The following is a 19,966-nucleotide window of genomic DNA, read 5'->3' on the forward strand; positions in this document are numbered from 1 at the left end:
AGGGAAAAAGTATGTTGCAGCGAAAAGTGGATGGGGGCACAAAGGCGGGGAAGTTGAAAATTAAGCGACGACTTGGGGACGAGAGCTGCTACTGCGACGAAAAGACGGAGAAAACGGGGCCAGGGTATAACATGAGCATGCATGTACGGCATAGTTCCGACTAGAGACGACGCGTAATCCCATTGCAAAGAGTCGAGAGGAGTTTAATCTCTGGCGCCTACGCTCGAGAATGGGAGGAAAAGACGGGGAGAGGAAGCGAAACTCGTGTACGTACTTTTGCCCGAAGGTAAGTAAGAGAGTCTCGCGTTGATGATGGACGGGTTGCGCGTGACACGCGTTCGGCACATTATATAGACCCGAAGCCATTCTTCGGCCAACTCTCCTCACGTGTACGGCTTCGCGGGCTCGTACGTACTTGTACAGTGTGAACTTCAACTTGGCACTACTTAACAATCCCTGATTTCGTGCTGCTCGTGTATTGGCAAGCGCTCCGCGCGTAGTCGGGTCACGGACGCTTCGGTATCGCACGACGATTGTCTCTTTTTCTACTTTTCCGGCCTACGCGGGATCCCTTTGTGCTTATCCGCGCGAGTATGTGTATGTTTGTGTGTAGGTACAAGACTAAGCCGCGAAAGTCGAGGAACGCGTGGTTATCCCTTGTTTTTTTTTCTTTTCCCCGTTCTCCGGAAAACCTTGACTTTGCGAAGCGCGACTGATCCACTTTTGATTATTCGGCGATGTTTGCGGGATTACGGACGCTCGATCGGAGGATTACGCGGATTAGCGGGGGAAGGTCTTCGCGGCTTTGGATGTAAAGTCGCGGAAAATTGGGGATTTCGAGGAAACTGAGGGATGATTTGGGTCGCGGTGAGGTTGCCTCGGGGTGGTGTTTTTGCATCGATAATGCCTCGACGTTTCAAAGGGTTTCCGGAAGAGTCGGGCCTTTTGTGATTTTGAAATTTGATGTTCGTGCGGTAATTTTTTTTCTTTTTTCCACAAAGTCGAACTGAGTAATCAGAATTCAGCATCGAAAGGTGTATTGTTCAATTGTGTCGACAAACGTTGATATTATCATTATTAGGATTATGTTACGCAATAGTTTCAAGAGGCTCGAGCGAGCTCGAGTCTACAATTAATAATACATTTATAAGATTACGAAAAGTGTGTAACTAAAACTTTTGGCGAAATCATTTTTATAAATTTTATTTTTAAATAACTGATGAAAAATGTAAATGTAAATTTTTATGTTGTAAAAATAAAGGCATCAATGCTGAACAATACGTGCAGGGTATTATCTACGTGAATCTTGTACGTGAAACTATTAAAATGATCTAAAAAGTAAAGTAAGTCAAGCTCTAATGGTTCTACCTCGGCACATAAGTGCGCAACTCTTTTTTCTAATTTATGCGCAATTAGTTATTACCTGACTACGAGTTATACATATACGTACACATGTATATATAGCTGAGCATTGTATTAATAATTCACTGAATAATTTATGTGTATAATTAATGCTAATGGTTCTCATTAACTTTGCGTGGAAATAAATATTACATCCTGCAACCATCCACGGGACTGTATATAATGTTTTGCTTTAAAAAAATAAGTATACCTACGTTGTAAAAGTGATTTTTTTCCCAGTACCGAGAACAATAATGTTTCCTCGAGTTCAGTTTTCATTCCGATTCTTCGTAACTCAATAAAAACCAAACATGTATTTCCATGCCCCTTTAATGTTTTGTAATTCGATATTTATGTAAATTTTTTACTGAATCAAAACTGAATGTATTCATGCTTTATTTTCTCTGATTTTTTTTTTTTTTTCACTTTCAGGCAATGGACGATGCGTTTGGTGCGCGATTCCAATTTGTTTTCAAACGATGCAGTTTTCGAGGGAACTGACGGCCCCATCAACTTCGACACGAGCCACTCGTACACCGGCACAATACTCGGTAAGTAAAATTTCATCAATTTATATTTCACCCCCACTTTTTCCTTCCACGTGGTAAATGTACAACACAGCAGTGCTAAAAAATTCATCCCGAACTCTTTGCTGTAAAAAAAATTTTTAATAGAGTATGCAAATATTGAAGTCAATCTAAGGCCTTAAATTATTCAAGTGTACGTAGTATAGCTCTGTGTGGGCTTCATACGTAATGTTGAAACAACCGCTTGATTGCTCGAGCACCTCTATGAAAACAATTCACACAAGTACTTATTATTCAGATAATTAATTCTCCAACCTAAATTTTTCCATCGACCCCATACACATTAAAAAAGTTACAGACACTATTTTTGCACTCCAAACGAACCAATCGTCATCGCTCCGTATTTATTTAATTTCACTACTTAGTTTGAAAAAGCACAGCAAAATCGTAAACTCCTTTCATCAAAGTGTATATGGAAGAAGGTCGGGGATGGACGCGAAAGGCGGGTCACTCGCATGAAAGGAGCTTATAAAGAGGAGGGAAAAAACGAGAGGGGCTAGATTATTAAACGCAGCCGAGCGCATTTGGGGCTCCGTCTTATTATTTCATATTATTTCGCGCCCGCACTCGGAACGAGAGAGCAGAGAGTTGGCTTATCGGACTTGTAAATTCGCTTAGCCGATACCTCATTAAAAATTAATACACGCTGTACTAGATATGTATGTATATGTGTGTATGTGTTTGAGTACCAACTCTCTCGCGTTTTTTTCTGTTTTTTTTTTCGTACTCGTGAAGCACGAGAAATTTCCATTTAACCTCAAGAAAGTGGAAAAGAGAGCGGTGGGAGCTCGCGGTGGCCTAGACACATACTTCGAGGGTCTGAGCACACGCGAGAACGCGACCGGATAGTCTTTGCTCTCTGCTAACGTGGCTTTGGATGAAAGAAGAAGAGGATAAAAAAAAAAGCGATAACAGCTCGAGGGCTTTGGCTCTGTTTCTCTCTGATGCTTCTCCGGAAAGCTTTTTCGTGGTCGCGCGCATATTTACGTAAGTGCTAGTATATACGTATGTATGTATGTATGTATGCGCCCGCGTGAAAGAGCTTTTTTTCCCGCTTTGCATAGGCGTTGGTAATTTTCTGATTGAAGAAGCAAACGTGTGCGCGAGTGTAGGTGTGAGAGTCGCGCTGGGATCTTTGCCAAATGCGTTCCCGTTCATTATGGGCATTTTATGCAGGATCAAAGCATTATATTCTACCTTGTACCGTCTGTCTGATAATCTTTCGAGGCTAACTCAGCACTCTTAGAAATACCGTCAGTTTTTCGTGGTGAATTTTGCAAAAAAGCTCGTAAAAAACCTTACAAATATTTGTATGAAAACATACAAGAGAGATTTCGTACGTAAATGACTTTTTCTTACGAGTGCATCTTGGCAACTCCTCTTGTTTTCTGCTTGGTCTAGAGCATTGACTGGAAATATTTCCAACGTGATGCGGTATAAGTTTTGTAACATGTGTTAGGCATCAGGCCATGGCAAAGTTACATGATAAAGCTGATTTTGGCACTTTAAACTTACTTATACAATTTAAATAAGTCGAGAAAAAATATTACCCATGTAGAAATTGTAATTTTATACTTTTTGAATGTTGGTTTACTGTTACGAGTTCAACTAGTTACAATAACTGTATGTAAAGTTTTAAGTATAAAATACACCAAAAAATTTTTTCTCCTTATATTTCCACAATCTGTAACATACATCACTAATGTGTTTAATGTATTTCCGTATAATTTTGTGCAACTTTTGGTATTTGCTAAAATTATGCTGTTTATCGTATGTTGGGAATAATTACGATTAGTAATTTTCAGAAAATGCAAAGTTAAAAACTTTAGAACGCACAGCTTTTTCCAACCAGTTGAATAATACGTAACATACAACTTAGTCATTAAAATCCAAAATTAAAATTAATAGTTACCATGAATTTCTCGAAAAAAAAAAAAAAAAAAAAAAAAAAAAAAAAAAAAAAAAAAAAAAAAAAAAAACACCCTGAAAGATAATAAAGATAATAACGAAGATAAATCGATCCTGCGAGTCTTTATGTTTGACAAATGACCGTGTCGAGCGCTAAACAAGCCAACGGAAGGACGATAACAAGGAAAAAAGCAGAAAAAAGCTCTTCGGGCGTACTATGCATCCATCTCCTCGGTACTACTCATTTATAGAGTAAATGCGTGCACATCAGGTACATTATACCTGTGTACTCCATATAGCTCTCCCCCATCGGAGCACCTTCTTACAAACCTGCATCACATGATGCAACCAACCGGTATACAACTGCAGAGCATCAGCAGGCACTCTGCGCTGAAAGTCGAGATTGCAGTCGAGCGCTCATCCTCTTTGTCTCTCCGCCCTTGCGCCGTGTGTGCACAGAGAGCTAATGGAAAACAGGGTTAAAGCGAGGGTGGCACGTGTATATAATACAGGCAGGCGCTCAGGTCGCTTCATTAGCCCGGAGTTGCAGGGCTGCCGCGCAGTGGGGGGGGGGCCTTTCTCCTCTCCTCACGCGGGAAATCCATCATCTCCCTCGTCGCGGATCCTCGGAGCGTCACTCTCGCGTGACACATGCTCCGTTACGAGATTTCGCTCCTTGTTCGCTTTCGCGCTATCTCTGCCTCTGTTTAAGCTCGCCTATGGTGTTGCTTATTTTGCGAGTGGGAAAGGGTTGTCAATTTTCGAGGAGCCGATGCTTATCTCGATTGCGATATCTCGTGGGATAGGTTTTCGGAACAGGATTGCTCGGTGTTGATACACGGTCACTTTCGCGCCGATGTCTAATGTCGTTCGGTGTTAGTGTACGAAATTATTGCCAAAGTCGAGTGTTTTTGTACCAAAGTTGTTCGCCGGGGGGGGGGGAAAGTTGAATGGCGGATAAAACAAGAAAACACAAGAGAAGGGAGGGAGGGAGATAAATTTTTCTTGGCTTTCGTGGACTATAACTAACGGACTTTTTCTCTTCATATACCTTTAATTTAATGGTCTCTCAAACTTCGCTCTTTGATCATCAATTTCGCAGGAAGTTTTCCCGAAATGCTCAAAAGTTCTTTGGATTCCCGTGTACTCTGGTGAATTTCCAATGTAGTTTGATAATTTTTTTTTAATATAAAAGTTGCTTTGTTACATTTTATTTGGAACGGCGAAATAGAAAATTGTTTCAGGGGTGTAAAGTTTTGTTAATTAATTCACGTGGTACTCCTTGAATCGTCGATTGCAACATACCTACGTATAATATTATGTACAATACAAACATAAAATTCAGAACAATATGCTGAGTTAACAAAATTTGTAAAAAAAAACTCTTATCAAAAACCTCAACCAGAATAATGTCCTCTGGAGAATTGTTACCATACCAAACAAATTTTATCACACATTGATTGAGAAATTAAAATTTTTAATTGAATTAATATAGGATGGACACAAGAAAAAAAATCAACAAGAAATTCGTAGCTGTAACTAATTTTCAGTTGATGGAAAAAAAATTGTTCGTTGTATCTAAAAGTATGAAAAATTAACTATCATTCATAGTGAAGCCAACTGTATTAATTTAATTATTTCCGTGTACTTACAGCTCGAAAAAAAAAAAAAAAAAAAAAAAAAAAAAAAAAAAAAAAAAAAAGAGTGAAATTCCTTTTATTTTTTTCGGCACAGCTGGCGTTCACTATACATCACAGTCAGGAAAGAAGTACATGGGAAACGAAGGTTATAAATATTCCGGGCGCGCCCGCGCACTTGAGGCTCTTACGCGCGCTTCCTCCGCACTTTTTCTTCGTTATTTTTGTTCTCACTCCACTCAAAGGAGGAAAAGTTAAGAGGTCGAGTAAGACCGTCATTTTCTCGGCCCACCAGCTTTCTTATCGTCAAAGGAATCGAATTAATTTATCATACCGGACCAGCACGCGGCGATTCAATTCTCTCTCTCCCTCGCCCTCACTACATATAACAGTCCTACAACAGGGTCTCCTTACAATTGTACGTCGTGAGGACCTCTTGGCTCTTTCACGGTGATATTGTAAGAAAACTCATCTCTGCCGTGCCCGCGTCTCGGTTTCTTGCTGAGGAATTGCAGTCCTTGGACGCGCGTTTGATGTTGTTATTGCATTTGCAAGAGTCATCTCGAGGGTAAGCGCGGGCTATTGTAGCTTTTGTCGTCATGAAAAGGCAATTAAAAAAACAAGGGGAGCTCTCTCCCTCTGTCTTTCATTCCTCCCTCCCTCCCTCTCTCTCTCTCTCTCTCTTTGTGGAGCTTTGGTGATTATTTTTTTCTTTTCTTCTTCTCCCTTGGCCGTATTTCTCGCGCGTTCACTTGAAATTAAAAAAGTACCGCCGAGACGTCGAGAGAGCGAGTATTGGAAAAGAAATTGATGTGCAGCGGAATGCATCTGTCGGCGGACCATCGGAATTGATGGAAAAGAAAGACTCGGTTCTACGGTGACGGAGAAGAATTACCGTGGTGGGGGAGAAAGGAACGATCGGCACTTTTAATAAGGCGATTATAGTGCGCCGAGTGATTATGAAGAGCAATAATATACCTGGAGAGTTTTCTCGGGAGGGCAAATATAAAGGTCGAGTTGGACGATTGGGCAATACTGTGGAATTTTTTTTTTTTCTCATCTCGTTACTCTTGGATCTTCGGTTAATGATTAAAACCTCGTTGATTGTTCAAGACTTTTAATCGTCAAAAATTAAATATTTTTTTCGTATCGAGCACGAACTCGTTGAGCAAGCCTATATGTTATGGTTACTCTGATGGATGCTGCTTTTAAATCATGCATCGATCGAGTGATTTGATTCATCATTTATTGTTACGCTTTCGCATTATTTTTTTTTACGAATACTTGGCTTTTTATTGATTTCAATGAGTCCAATTGGAATAATGTGCACGATTTAATGGGCAAGTACCTACTTATCAAGTGCAAAATATGAAACGTCGTTTACTCAATTCCCAGACTTGGACGTAATTGTTTTGTAAATGTTCCAACATTTTTGCGCACTATTTGTCTGAAACTGTTTTTCTTTCATTTTTTTAGTTTCAAATTTTTTTATAAAAAGATTATGTTAATTACAGTGGTATAAGTTAAAAAAAAAAAAAATTCCATCTACGAGTGCTCAAGTCCGTCAATTCCCAAAAAACTACTCGCCTTATTAAAATAAAGGGGAAAAAAAGGATGACTCTCGCAGTGTTGAATTATTTCGAAAAACATTCAATTAAAAAGTTAATTATCCAAAGAGCGATTGCCCAGAAATTAGTCTCAGTTCGCACCTTCGTTTTCTCTATTTCTCTTGTCTCGTCCTCTTTTCGTTCTCCGCACTCCATCACTCGCTGAATTTCGGCAAGCTTCCAAGCCGCGCACACGACAATGCAATTCCCGAAGAGTGTAAAACAGGAAAAGAGTGCGCTTGTTCGCCGAAAAAAAAAAAAAAAAAAAAAAGAAATACCCTATCACGGACTAGGGGAAAAAAATAAGGGAAAAAGGTGGAGTTGAAAAAAAAAAAAAAAAAACTCCGAGTACTAGAGTTACACGGGCCTTTCAAAGGTTGGTGGAAGCGATTGACGTGTAATTTAATGGTACCGAGTTCGATTTAGAAATTGATTGAAATGTGAAACGTATACCTGAAAAACGAGTTGAATCAAATGACGTTACAAAAGAAAATCTTATTCATTCACCCATTACGCAAATAACATTCAAATCAATATATTGGTTTAACATTGGAATATTGCATACCTTATCCAATAAAAATTGCAATAAAATAAATCGAAATATATCCCAGTTTTATCGCGTACACGACCAATCCTACAACCATTCAAACGGATTCCTACGTATATTTCGCCAAACTAAAACAAGAGACTCCAAGTAGCGAACCACGTACTGGAAACTAAGCCGGCCGACGGGTCGTTTTCTCGATTATCCATCCATCGGCCGCTGCCGCACGACAGTTCAACATTCTAGTCCTCAAGTCCAGAACACGGAAACGAAGCTAGAGTATCTGTGTCGTTCCTCCACCTCCTCCCATGCACCGCTCCTTCGTAAAGCTAATTTGCGGTTCTCGCGGTGCAGGTCAGCGCGAACGAGGCTAACTATACCTCCTGCACGGCACCTCCTCTCTTTGGACACACGGCGATTTCAACGTGATTCGCTCTCATTGAAGGAGATATCGTCGTATAATGGGACGCTTGATTGCGAATACGGTGTCGGCCCGTGCAACTGTACTTCTCGGACCGATCCATTGTTGCGGACGCGACGTCACACCGAAATTTAATGCCCCCTTGTTTCTCCTCCTCCTCTCGAAACTTTTTCCAAGTGACCGAATTTCCAGTTCACTGCCGTTTTTTCATGACAAGCATTTCAAAATCTTTGACTCTGCTGGAATAAAACAAGAAATTTCTCGCATCAAACAGTTTTTTTTTTTTTTTGTAACATGCCACATATATATATATACACATGTGGAGTTTCACTTCTGTCGAGACTCTCCTCTGCCGAGGTCCATGTTTGTTTTCCTCCTCTGCCTTTTTTCCGTATAAACGAGAAACATTCGGCTGTATGTAGTGCAGCGGTAGGTATCTGTGTACGCACGGAGAGCCGAGTCGAGTAGGAAACGAGCTTTAAATATTCCACGCGCGCGAGCTCGAGACTTTTCCGACCCGCCGGTCCTTTTTCTTTTTTTACTCTCGTCTCTTTCATCTGTGTACCCTTTTCTTTTTGTTTTTTCTTTTCTTTTTTTTCTAAATAGAGAACGGGAGAAAAAGAAGCCGAGTACATAGCAGGTACTGGAAACGCGACTCCTGCCGTCATAGGAGAAATTAAATTAATTTATTACATCGGCCAAACGGAGGAGCGTAAGGGTCTTTATTTTTCTTTCGGGGAAAAAGTCCGACCCTTTTGCTGAAGTTGTAGGTTGTCATGCTGTTGACCTTTTTTTTTATTGCGGGGCAAAGAAACACATTGGAGTTGACCAACGCGGGCTTCAAAATACAATGCGTCTTTTATCGCGGGTCGCTGGGATCTGTTGCTTTTCACTTGCCCGCGGGAGTCAATTAAAAACGGTCTCGTTTGCTTGTTTCTTTCATTTTTTCTACTCGAGTCCTTGCCTTTTCTTTCGGCTTCGAGGGAGTTTTAATTTTTTTTTTTTTTTTTTTTTTTTTTTACGACCTCCCCCGCAACTTGCGTCGCATTGTTGGAATTAAAGAGGAACGTGAGACTCGTGCTCGAAAAATAAATAAAGAGAGTCAGTGGGTGACGTGATTTAAGAGAGTTTGGATTTTACGTGTTATTTTTCGGATGGCTGGAGAGGAACGGATGCGACGGGAAACAGTAGGCAGGAAGCGCAATAATTCATCCGCGGAGCTTTCAATAATGAGATTAAAGCTCGAGGCTATTATACACACACGGAGAGAAAGGGAGAGAGAAGGGGGAGGGAATCAATCGATCCGCCGTAATGGCGTTTCCATTTTTATTTCTCATCGCCGGCCGAAACGCGAAAATGAAAAGAGGCAGAGAGGAAAATGAAGTTGAATAATTGAGTTGTCGATCCGCGGGGCTTTTTTCCCGTTTTCAAATGCCGAAGCCTCGTAAAATTCATGTTTAATCGAAGGTAAAAATAGAACGCGCGCACGGAAATGCTGAGGGATGAAATTCGCAATGCATTCTCAACTAAAAGGGATGTAGACGCGGGAAAACCGGGAAATTGAATTCTCGCTCTAGTTCGTTTTATTTTCAAAAATGCAAAACACCCCTTTTTTCTTTTACCTTTCAAAGGCTTTCGCTCTCCTAAAAAAAAAAAAAAAAAGTTGAGAGTGACGAGTGTATTGTACGCGAATTCGTAAGTGAAACAATGTCGCAACAATCACGAATTCACTCGCTATTGTTTTTTTTTTTTTCGAGACTATACTCCAAACCGAACTCATATTTTGTCGAAAAGCCCAATCGCGCAAACCACCGAGACACGCCAATGAATTACACCCGGGCTTGCGACAATGCAATTTTCTCGAAAAGAAAAAAAAAAGTTGAACCTCGGTCGGACGAAACGAGGAGAAAAAGGCAAGCTTTAAGGTTCGATAAACCAAAAAAAAGGAAAAAAGCTCACTCAGGTGAAAGAGAGATAGACAGTTGCATTCCACTGGCACAAATAATAAGAGAAATAACAAACCCACGGCCGCAGAGCCTGCCCTTCTCTCTGTTTCCACCGTCTTCCGGCACGTCTGACCATACGCCGACTCTTTCTACTTGCAGTCGATGTATGGCCACCACGTGTACACGCTGCGGAGAGACGGACAGGCACGCACAGACCGGCTGATCGATGACACGCCGCGAATTGCCAAACATTCCTCATCGGATTTAATCTTCCCCTGATTTACGTGACTTGAAAGGAAATAGTTGCGGTTCCTCCCCGGTGCCAAATATTTTTACACTCAGCGCCGAATGGGCGAAAGCTAGCTGGCACTCGCTCCACGAAAGCTCTTCTTCTTTTGTCTCTCCGCGACTGCGGGTGTACCCCCACGCCTTTGTTCGGCCAGTTTGTGCCGAGAGTGCCGTCGCTTGATCCCGTGCCCTTTGTCCCGTACGCGTTTGTGCTCCGATTTGCGCTTTTCGAGGTTTGAGCCCGTGTGCTCGTTTGCCCGATAGGATTGTCGATTTTTCCAACAGCCGCACTTTACGAACGAGCTTTCAAGGGCAAAAAAATTACTCCCAAATTTTATCATCGCGTGGATCTCGTGCGTACGATTAGTTCAGCTCACGCGTAAAATACCTTTTATCCCGATATTAACGGGCCCAGGGTAGCTTGGTGAAAATGTTTTTTTAGAAAAACAATAGTAAGCGCGTACAATAATGCGTAGAAACTCGAGCCCTCCGACGTTGGGAACGCGATAACCCGACGCTCCGTAAATCATGCCAGTGTTCCCTCGCGCATAAAATTGCTTGCAACCTCCGGAGCATACGTATATATACGCATACGTCGATCAGAGAGAGGCGCTTTACGAGCTTATATCTTTTACGACGGCAATTTTCTCAACCATGGTTTCAATCGAGCTTGCAAGCTCTTGTGCCGAAAAGCTCGACTGACTCGGAAAATTAGAAACATACCGTCTGTAAGACGATAGTTGTTCCTCCGGGAGGGAAGAGTAGATCTCAAAGTGGGCACTGACGAGCTCGAGAGACATTTTTATCCTTGGGTCCCCGAGAGTACAACTCCCGGACGGGGGGTCGCTTTACACGCAATTGCGGATGAACGCGATACCTCGGCCCGCCGGCAGCTTAATAACCCGCCCTTCAATGGGATACAAAATAAAGCACTACTGATTGTGCAAAAGTTCCTTGGGCAGCTTTTATATACTTTGTAAACTCGGCTCGAGTTTGTAAATGAAGGAGCGGGTGTATAATGAATGCTCACTTGATCGGAGACGATAAAACGAGTTTGGGAGCGAGCCGGGGTTCTTGCAGTCATTGTTTCGAAATCTTCAAGTTTGTAATCGTCGTCTTTTGATTATGGCTCTACGAAGGCAAATCAACGGAGTTTGAGATTGTTTGCTTAATTAAGCTCTCCCAGTCGCTTGTACACTACGGCAATTTAATCGGGTCGTTGTTGCGTGTTTATCTTTGCGATCGAGTTTGGCGAGGAGAAAATTGTATACTGTTATACTGCCAACTTTTTCTCGGGGTTAATTTTTTTTTTTTTTTTTTTTCAATTAACGGGTCGAGTTAGTTTTATTCCGCCAACAGTCCCATTATTAGGTGGCATTTAAGAACTTTTTCGTCGTAACGTGAACAAGAGAAACCAGCTCAGTTTATAGATTTTTTTTTTAATCTCTGTATACGTGTTGTAGTTTTAGAGGTCTTCGCCTATCCTCGACATACCAATAGTACAACATTTTTTTTGCAGATATGCTTTTAACAAAATAAAGTAGTAAAAGTTAATATTGAAAAATGTCACCGCATTCATTACATACTTACCCACCACCTTCATAATGGTTTTGTAGTACTGAGTGAAAAAAATTAATTTTTATTTTTTTATTTTCGGGAAGCACGAGGTCAGCTAAATTGAAAAGTATTTTCAATTGAAATTGGAGGGTTTGTGAGGGACTGTTATATCTATGCAACGTAGAATCAAGGTTTTTTTTTTAATTTTCGACGAATATTTAAATTTAAAAACTATTGCGATTTTCAATTCTGAATCATTTTTTTCTTAACAAATCTCAGGTTAACGTTTGTTTACGTTCTGACAGCAGTTTGTTTAAGATGAGGGTCCCCGAGAAACTAAGTCTCCGACGCTAACAGAAGTTCTTTTTCCCATGAAATGACCAATCTTGAAACATAAAGTCCCCAATGAAAAATTAAAAAAAAAGAAAAGAAAAAGACCACACGTACTCCTGCTATCTCATTAAATTGCACGAAGAGACGAAACCAATAATTCACAAACAAATGTAAGTGCACACTCTCCTAATCCCAACATTCGCATAACAAAGCACGCGTGAAAAGACCTTAGAAACCGCAGGTGTACATAATACGAGTGCGCCGGTTCATATTCTCCCTGTATTCCTCTCTCTCTCTCTCGTGTTTCGCGCACCAGAAAGGGGATTAAAGTCCACGAGCGCGCCAACAGCCGAGTGGGCGTTAATACGACTGTGCGCTGAATTTGGTGAAACCGAGGCTCCGTACGCGCGTACGTGTAATTGAGAAAGGAGAGTCATAACGTGAAATAAAAAGGACGAAAAAAAGGACAGCAGCTGGACCTTTGAGCAGGCGTTGAATTTAATTCGTTCGGAAGGCCCGCGTATTTTTTTTTTTTTTTTTTGCAAATTAGCCTTTTCACGCTATAGAAATTCTTATATGAAATTGTACACTAAAATTTAATGTGTCCACGTGCGTGCGTGTATGCGGTAGTCCGCTTCTTCTTTGAGGGATTAGTCTGGCGCCGAGCTGGGCAGAAAGTTAAATAACATAATGCTCCGAGGGACATTTGCATTCCGTACGAATGAGGAGGATTAAATCGTACTGTGTGCGTGTGATATTATCGCACGAAGCGGGTATCTTGTATGGAAGGAGCTTTGCGAGAAAGTAAAAGTACTCTTTGATTAAAAAATAAAAACCTTTTTGCAATGGTGCGCGGAAAATTTTTATTTTCTTCACTGTCTTAAGGGTACAAAAAAAACTGCATTTTCCATATAGGGTTAATAAATGCATAGGTTTGAGTAATTTTCACGTGATTAATTATTTTCTATACATTTACTACAAGGAAACACTTTTCCTCATAAATATTACAACTTTCTAAAAAACTTTCAAAAATTGTTCAATGCTGATCTAAAAAATGAAAAATGAAATCTATTTTTTAGTTACCGCTTTTGTACTATGAAGCATGTGTGCATTATTTGTAACTATAATACGTATAACTTTAAATATTAAACAGTTTCGTTATCTTTCAACTAAGAATGGAATAAAAGATGTAAGCTTTTTTTGGTCAACTGTAAGTTAAAAGGTATAAAACGAAATACGAGTATCAAAAATATTTCTTTCATCCTTCCAAATGGCTCTGTGTACCTTGTACATGTATAAATGTCCTTTCGAGAGAATAATCCTTCGATTTTCTTTTTTCCTTGAAATACAGCACCTCATCTCAATTTTTCCATTTATTTAAAAAAGCCCATAAACATGATGGTCCGACGCAACAATACGCATCAATACCTTCTGCACAGTTCAGTATTCTCTTCCATTGCCAAGGGTGTACATCATAATCTTTTAAAACACTCGCAGAGGGCTCGCATACGTTTTCCCATGGCTCGGGTCGACCGATCAAACCAACTGGTTTGCCAACGAAAAGCCCCGCCGCGTCTAAATACCCACCCACGGTTCTTCTTTGTCGGCACCCTGCTTCCACACAACAGTGCAACAATACGCACGTATAAAGAGAGACTAGCTCTCGGACACACTGTCGCGGAAACGCCTTGCGTGTAGTCGTCGCGAGATACGCCATGGCTCGCCCTTTGGAGTCCGGCCAACTCATTTCGACATTCATAACCGCGTCAGCTTTTGCACGAGCCACCACCGTACCAGGTCGCAAATAGTATACGGTCGCTGGTGGTGTGCACCCAGTCGTCTCTCGCTTGTACCCCCTTCGCCTTCTCCTCCTTTCCCTTCGTATATTATATATGTATGTATACACGCGCGAGCGGATATTATAAGCTGAAAGCTAATCTTGGGGAAACGTCAGTGCGCTGCTGCTGCTGTTCATGCCGGCGTGCAGTCTCGGGGGTTCCGGTTGGGAATGAACGAGCTCGGGTAATGCGGTAGAGGGGGAATACATATGTCGATTGATTGAAATGTGGTTTTAGTTTCGTGCTTTGAGAGCTTGTTGTTTGATTTATTTCTTTTTTTTTTCTTTTTTCCACCAGATATTGTATCATTCCTTAGTTTGTAGATCAAATAGTTGCATTTGCTGTTGGTACTAATAAATATTATTTTGTTTTATGTTACAGGTAAGTTATTTTTTGGACAATGAGTCAAATCAGCTGCTAAAGTGAGAAAAAATATCTTTTTTTTTTTTTGTCTGATACCTTGGAAATATTAATAACGAAATTATTCACTAAAAATATGCTCTTCGAATATTTTCCTAATAGTAGTGCTATAACGATAGTCGCTCAAACTTCTCGAACAAAACTTGTTGAAGTGAGTACGTTTTAAGAATTTCTTAAATTTGAAGTTACAATTGCATTATTTTTAAAACTGGTTCACTTGTGCACATGAATCACCAGTAGTAAAATTCTCATGTTACTATCTGAAGAGAGTAATGAAAATGACACATTGTTACTTATTTCTTATTATGATGGATCCCGAGAACCAACCATATAACATAAAAAACACTTGCAGTAAATAAATTTATTAATTCTCTACAACTTTTTTGTTCCACAACCAATTTTTTTTTTTTTTTTTTTATTACTTTTATTTATTGTAAAACTCATGTTAACTTGTGCCTTTTTACTTGGGCTATTACTCTGAGATGGCAATCATAAAAATACCTGGACAAAGATGTAAAAAATGTGATGTCCCCACAATATCACGAGTCAAACGCTGAATGTAAAGAACTTTGAGTTCCATCTATTTGCGATGCCCCCCAAAATTACAAAAATGTAACCGTACTCTTGTTACCTCACGAAAGGCCTTTAGCCCAAATAACAAGAATAATCCCATAGTCAAGCTCTCCCAAAAATCGTACAGCTCACTCAAAAGTTATCTCTTCGAATACAAAAAAAAATTTCCATACTTCACATTTCTCCGGAATACCTTGAGCAAACGAGCGCATCAGTACCCAACACAAAGTATTTTACACATACGGGCGATAAAATAGCTCGAAAGGGCACACGAAATTGAAATCCGATATCGGGCAACCTGCCGGCGATGAAATCGTCGCAAAACAACCGAGGGCGCACGCAGTGTTCGTAGCAACACGTGGACGAAGATTCAAAAGCAATGGGCAAATTAATATATCTCCCCCCCCCTTCCCTGTGCGAGCAGTGATGCGGGAGAGCGTGAAAACACGCAAAAATGAAAAATGCGTAATTAAAAAAGCCTTCCGGCTCGTCTGTCTTGAAAGCTTAAAATAAACGATCATCGGAGTATCCAGTGGTGCATTGGAATTGAACAATAAAATATTTAAGGGTACAATAGGAAAGGAAGGGAAGAGGATAAAAAAAATGGAGGATGGCAAAAGGATTAGGGAGGGGGGGGCAACACAGCGCTGAAGAGAGAGAAAGGAATGAGGCTCCGATGGAAACGTTTCATCGATATCTGGTATCGATCGGCTCGTTCGAAATTGCAATTATAGAGGCATTGTGCGACGAGCCTCCCTCTATCTCTCCCTCTTCTTCCGCGTGATTCCTTGCTACACATACATATTTATTCGCAGCTTCACTAGCCCTTCATTCGGAAAATTCCATTTTCCGTATCTGCAGTCTTTTTTTTTTTTTTTTTTTTTTTTTTTTCCTTTGGCAGCCACTAGCAAAGAAAAATGCACAAAATGCGGTAATCCCGTATAACTTTCTTGTTATATATTTCCCTTCTCTCTTGCTCCTGCGCGTAATTGACTTTCCTTGCCATCCTTAGTTCCCCCTTCGAGTATTTTTCGAGCGTTTACAGGCGAAAAATTGGATTAGCTCTCTTGCCTACAGGCGCCACTCTGTGCGCTCGACCCACTAGTGCACCAATACGTGTATATACCTACAACTGGGGTTTCGAGGAAAGCGGACTGTCAGGCTCTCTCTCGCTGGTTATTGGTGTACGCAGCTTCCCATTGCCTGGGCGCGAGCGTCACTTCAAACGTTTTGCTCGTCGAGGGCTCGCTGCAATTAGCGATTCCTCGGAATCGCAGCTTTTGAATTCATGAGTGTATATTGAATGAGCCATTGTCCCTTTGTGATTATTACTATATAATTCATGTATACCAGTGTGTTAAGTTTATTTTGGACTGGAATGTGTTACACAATGAAATTGGTTTTCCCAATGGAAGGGCTGCACGACAAAACAATTCACTGCTCAATTTTCGATACACGAGTCTCGAGAGGTGATGCGTCTCATGATTTTTTTTTTATTTCAACTGTTTATCTCTTACTTTTTTCGTTTTTTGGTTTAAAAACGTCAACTTTCATCCTCTGTTCCCTGATGTCGTGCCTCCGCGAACTAAATTACTTACACCTCTTCTCCTTTTACCACTTCCTCATGCACGTGTCGAAGCTCCTAATCCATAGTTTTATTTTTAATTGTTCTCGAGTGATTTTATTTCTATATACTGTAAGACTATTATGTATATATAGACTTTCTGTATGTCGATTTCATTCCTTTCGTTCGATAGTTAGTGATCGACTGTCGCAGTGGCTTTATCGGATAAACGTGGAGCTGTCGTAGCTAAAGACTGTAACGTTTCGCCAAAGCGACGTTTCATAGATATTCAAAGTGCTCTCCAAACTACCGTGTGATCTTATTGAATCGGCAGCGCGATAAAAGTAACGTTTACTTACGTGTATAATTAAAAAGCTAATCTTGTAAAAAAACCCACCCCACGTGTTGTAAATAGCAATGAAAGCTAATGTCTCTTTTCTGCTTCAGTTCAAAAAGGTCATGAAAACCTGTACACAATAGCCAAGAAAACCGCAATCCTGTAAAAACGAAATTTGGCAAATAGCTCACGAGCATACACCCACATACAGGTATATCATCTCACGAGAAGCAGGAATACAGTGCACGCACTTTATCTCCCGTGCATGCGCTCGAGCGTATATAATATGAACTCTCGCAGCTGCTCTCTCGTCAAAATTTATTACAAATGGCTTCGTCCGCGGTATCCCGACTGCATCGGGCTCGTTTTTATATCCCACAGCTGCACTTATCGCGCACTCGTATTTTCGAAAACTCATCCGCTGACTCTTTCAGCGTAACACGCGCTTTCGTCCTTGCACGTATGTAGTATTTTTTTTTTTTTTTTTCCTTCACGTAAGTCGAGGCCAGTGGTATATGTACAAGCCGACGACGAGCGCAAAAGGTATTTCCACGTATCAGTAGAGCCACAGCGACGGAGGAACGATTCCATTTCACGATATGCAGATTTGTCGAATGCCTCGGGGATGGCTCGACCTCCTCCTCCTCCTCCTTCTCGTCCTTTTGGTCGCTGCTGCTGCTAGCTAGCTTTGTGCCGAGCTCTCTGTGCGCCTTTTTTTTCTCGATCGCGCATATACATGTGTACCAATTCTCTCTCATCTTTTTTCCTTCTTACGTATGTGTACGATGTACGTATATATACATGCCAGAAGTCCTGCAACGGCGACGCTTTTCTCCCGAGACCCGTATATAGCTCGAGAAAAGATTTAGTCGGCTCTTACGTTATGCCCATGCACGGGTTGGATGTATGCGTACGTGCAGACGCGAGTGAGGAAAAATGAAAAATTCCTGGCAAAAGGACATGCGCCCGAAAGGAGAGAAAGAGTCCTTTCAGGGTGGATACTCTTTCAAATAACGCGAGGGTATGATATAATACGCGTATACGTGTATACGCTGTATACAGAGACATCGTGTTTTTCTAATTTCCGCTTGGCTCTCGTGCTTTTTGCCGAAATTTGCCTCTGGGGGCAGACGGTTTTTTTAATAATTTTTTTTCATATGCACTGTATGGAGGATACACGCTTGCGTTTGCACGTTTGAGCGGGATTGCAGGGAGTGGATTTTTTTTACGAACTGATTTTTTTTTTTTTTTTTTTTTTTTTTTTGGGACTCGGGGAGTTGAGAGATACATATGTATGTAGAGGGAGTCGGTTTATGCCTTGCGTGCGAGGCATCCCCGATTCCTCGTTTCAAATGCGAATGACAAATGGCAATTCGGCGCAGCGATTTTGCTTTGACTTTTTTTTATTTTTTTTTTATTTGTTTCGCCCCACTCTGCTAACTACATACCCTTAGGTTCTCGTTTTTCAGTTTTTTTCGAATGACTTATTCATGAGTCCTCGTCGTTGGATTGTTTGCTGATACTACGTTTGTGCTGATGATGGTTCATCGTCGTAGAGCTAGAAGCGATTTATATTGACCACCGTAGCGACACGTTGAGAGAAAAAAAAAAGTTACCATCCCAAAGCTGTGAGTTGGTAATATTTCGGTAATTTTTACTTGATTGTGCCAGCGATGGAGATGACGAGGTCCATGACTTGAAATAAGGGAAATACTTTTTTCCATATACGACTCGTGCGATGCATCGATGTAATAAATAAATCAGGTGTAACGAGGATCACGCGTGTGAATTTACGTGAAAATTGCGTCGCGTCTCCGGTGTATATACGTGCACACGCGCTCTCGGGTGTCGAGTGCGCGATCCGATGTACGGCAAAGTCAGAGGGGAAAGGGCTGATATTCGATATCGGCTGGCTACCTCGACTGAGGCTCCGATTGCGCGGGTTGAGAAATTGCATGTCACGCGCAGTGTAACTGTGCACGGTGTATTTTAATACAAATGTATAGATATCGATGCGGTCGATCGTGACTCTCATACCTTGAGCGGTTCGATGCACTTTGACGAAATAATTTTTATAATTACATGTTGGAGTTATCGGCTGGAAGCTCCAACGGTGATAAATAATAGTTTCACGGTCTCGCGTGTTTGTGGTCTGATGACTTTTCCAAATTCGCTACAAAAGAGTTTAATAACTAGTTTGAGTGAATATTGAAAAAAAAAAAAAAAAAATGGAAGAAAATTGTAATCGTCCCTGAAAAAAACAAAACAAAAAAAAAAACTTATTTTAAATCACGAGCTACGATAACGCCTATCACGACAACGAGAAAAGTAACAAGCCGAATGTATATATGCAACACACGGGCACCCCGAAATTAATTAATTTTTGCTTCACATTAGCATCGCGCAGCGCATTACAGTTATCATATTTCCACGCGAAACTTCTCGTCGTAATTCACGCAGGAGGAAAAGAGAGAGAGAGAGAGAGAGAAAAAGAAAAGCCCCCCCTTCCCGGTTCCGAACACTCGACAAAGCAGTTTCGAGCACGCCTCCTCCGACAACTCGCACTCCCTGATGGCGCGCGATTCGAGCGCAATAAAATTAATTTTTCCGACGGCGCTCGAAACTTTCCGGCTCACAAAATTCATCATCTCCCGCCACGACCACCGCTGCTCATTACCCTACTGCTCTCGCGCGTACACCCACACAAAGCTCAACTCCAGCTGGTGGTATTGTGTGTACACGCCCAGCAAACTAGATTCGCCCTCTGTACGTGTGTATAGGGTTGGATCCCCAAGTCGAGAGGAAACAAAGAGTATCTATAGGTACTGCCGGTATATACGGATCCAAGGGTATATGTGTATACAGCCGCATGTACCTGTACGCCTGGCGTGTCTGTCGGGTAAGGCAAGCGCGTCTAATTCGCACAAACAAGCTTTCGAGCTGATAAGCTAGCTGATTACCTCCCTCATCCCCCCCTCTCTCTCTCTCCTTTCTTATTCGAGAAA

At 41.2% G+C, this 19,966-nt stretch overlaps 1 protein-coding gene across 1 annotated transcript in view; it reads left to right on the top strand.

Annotated features, from left to right (window-relative positions):
* Positions 1-19,966, top strand: part of LOC106641977 (disintegrin and metalloproteinase domain-containing protein 10) — a 94,373-nt gene that overhangs the window by 22,939 nt on the left and 51,468 nt on the right. The window contains exon 3 of the mRNA XM_089590750.1: positions 1,834-1,952. Within this exon, the coding sequence (XP_089446876.1) occupies positions 1,834-1,952 (119 nt within the window). The remainder of the gene's footprint in view (positions 1-1,833; positions 1,953-19,966) is intronic.

Source organism: Copidosoma floridanum, unplaced genomic scaffold (assembly GCF_036245765.1).
Source record: "Copidosoma floridanum isolate Cflo_tuat_1 unplaced genomic scaffold, Cflo_Japanese_pri ptg000013l, whole genome shotgun sequence".
Lineage (NCBI taxonomy): Eukaryota > Metazoa > Arthropoda > Insecta > Hymenoptera > Encyrtidae > Copidosoma > Copidosoma floridanum.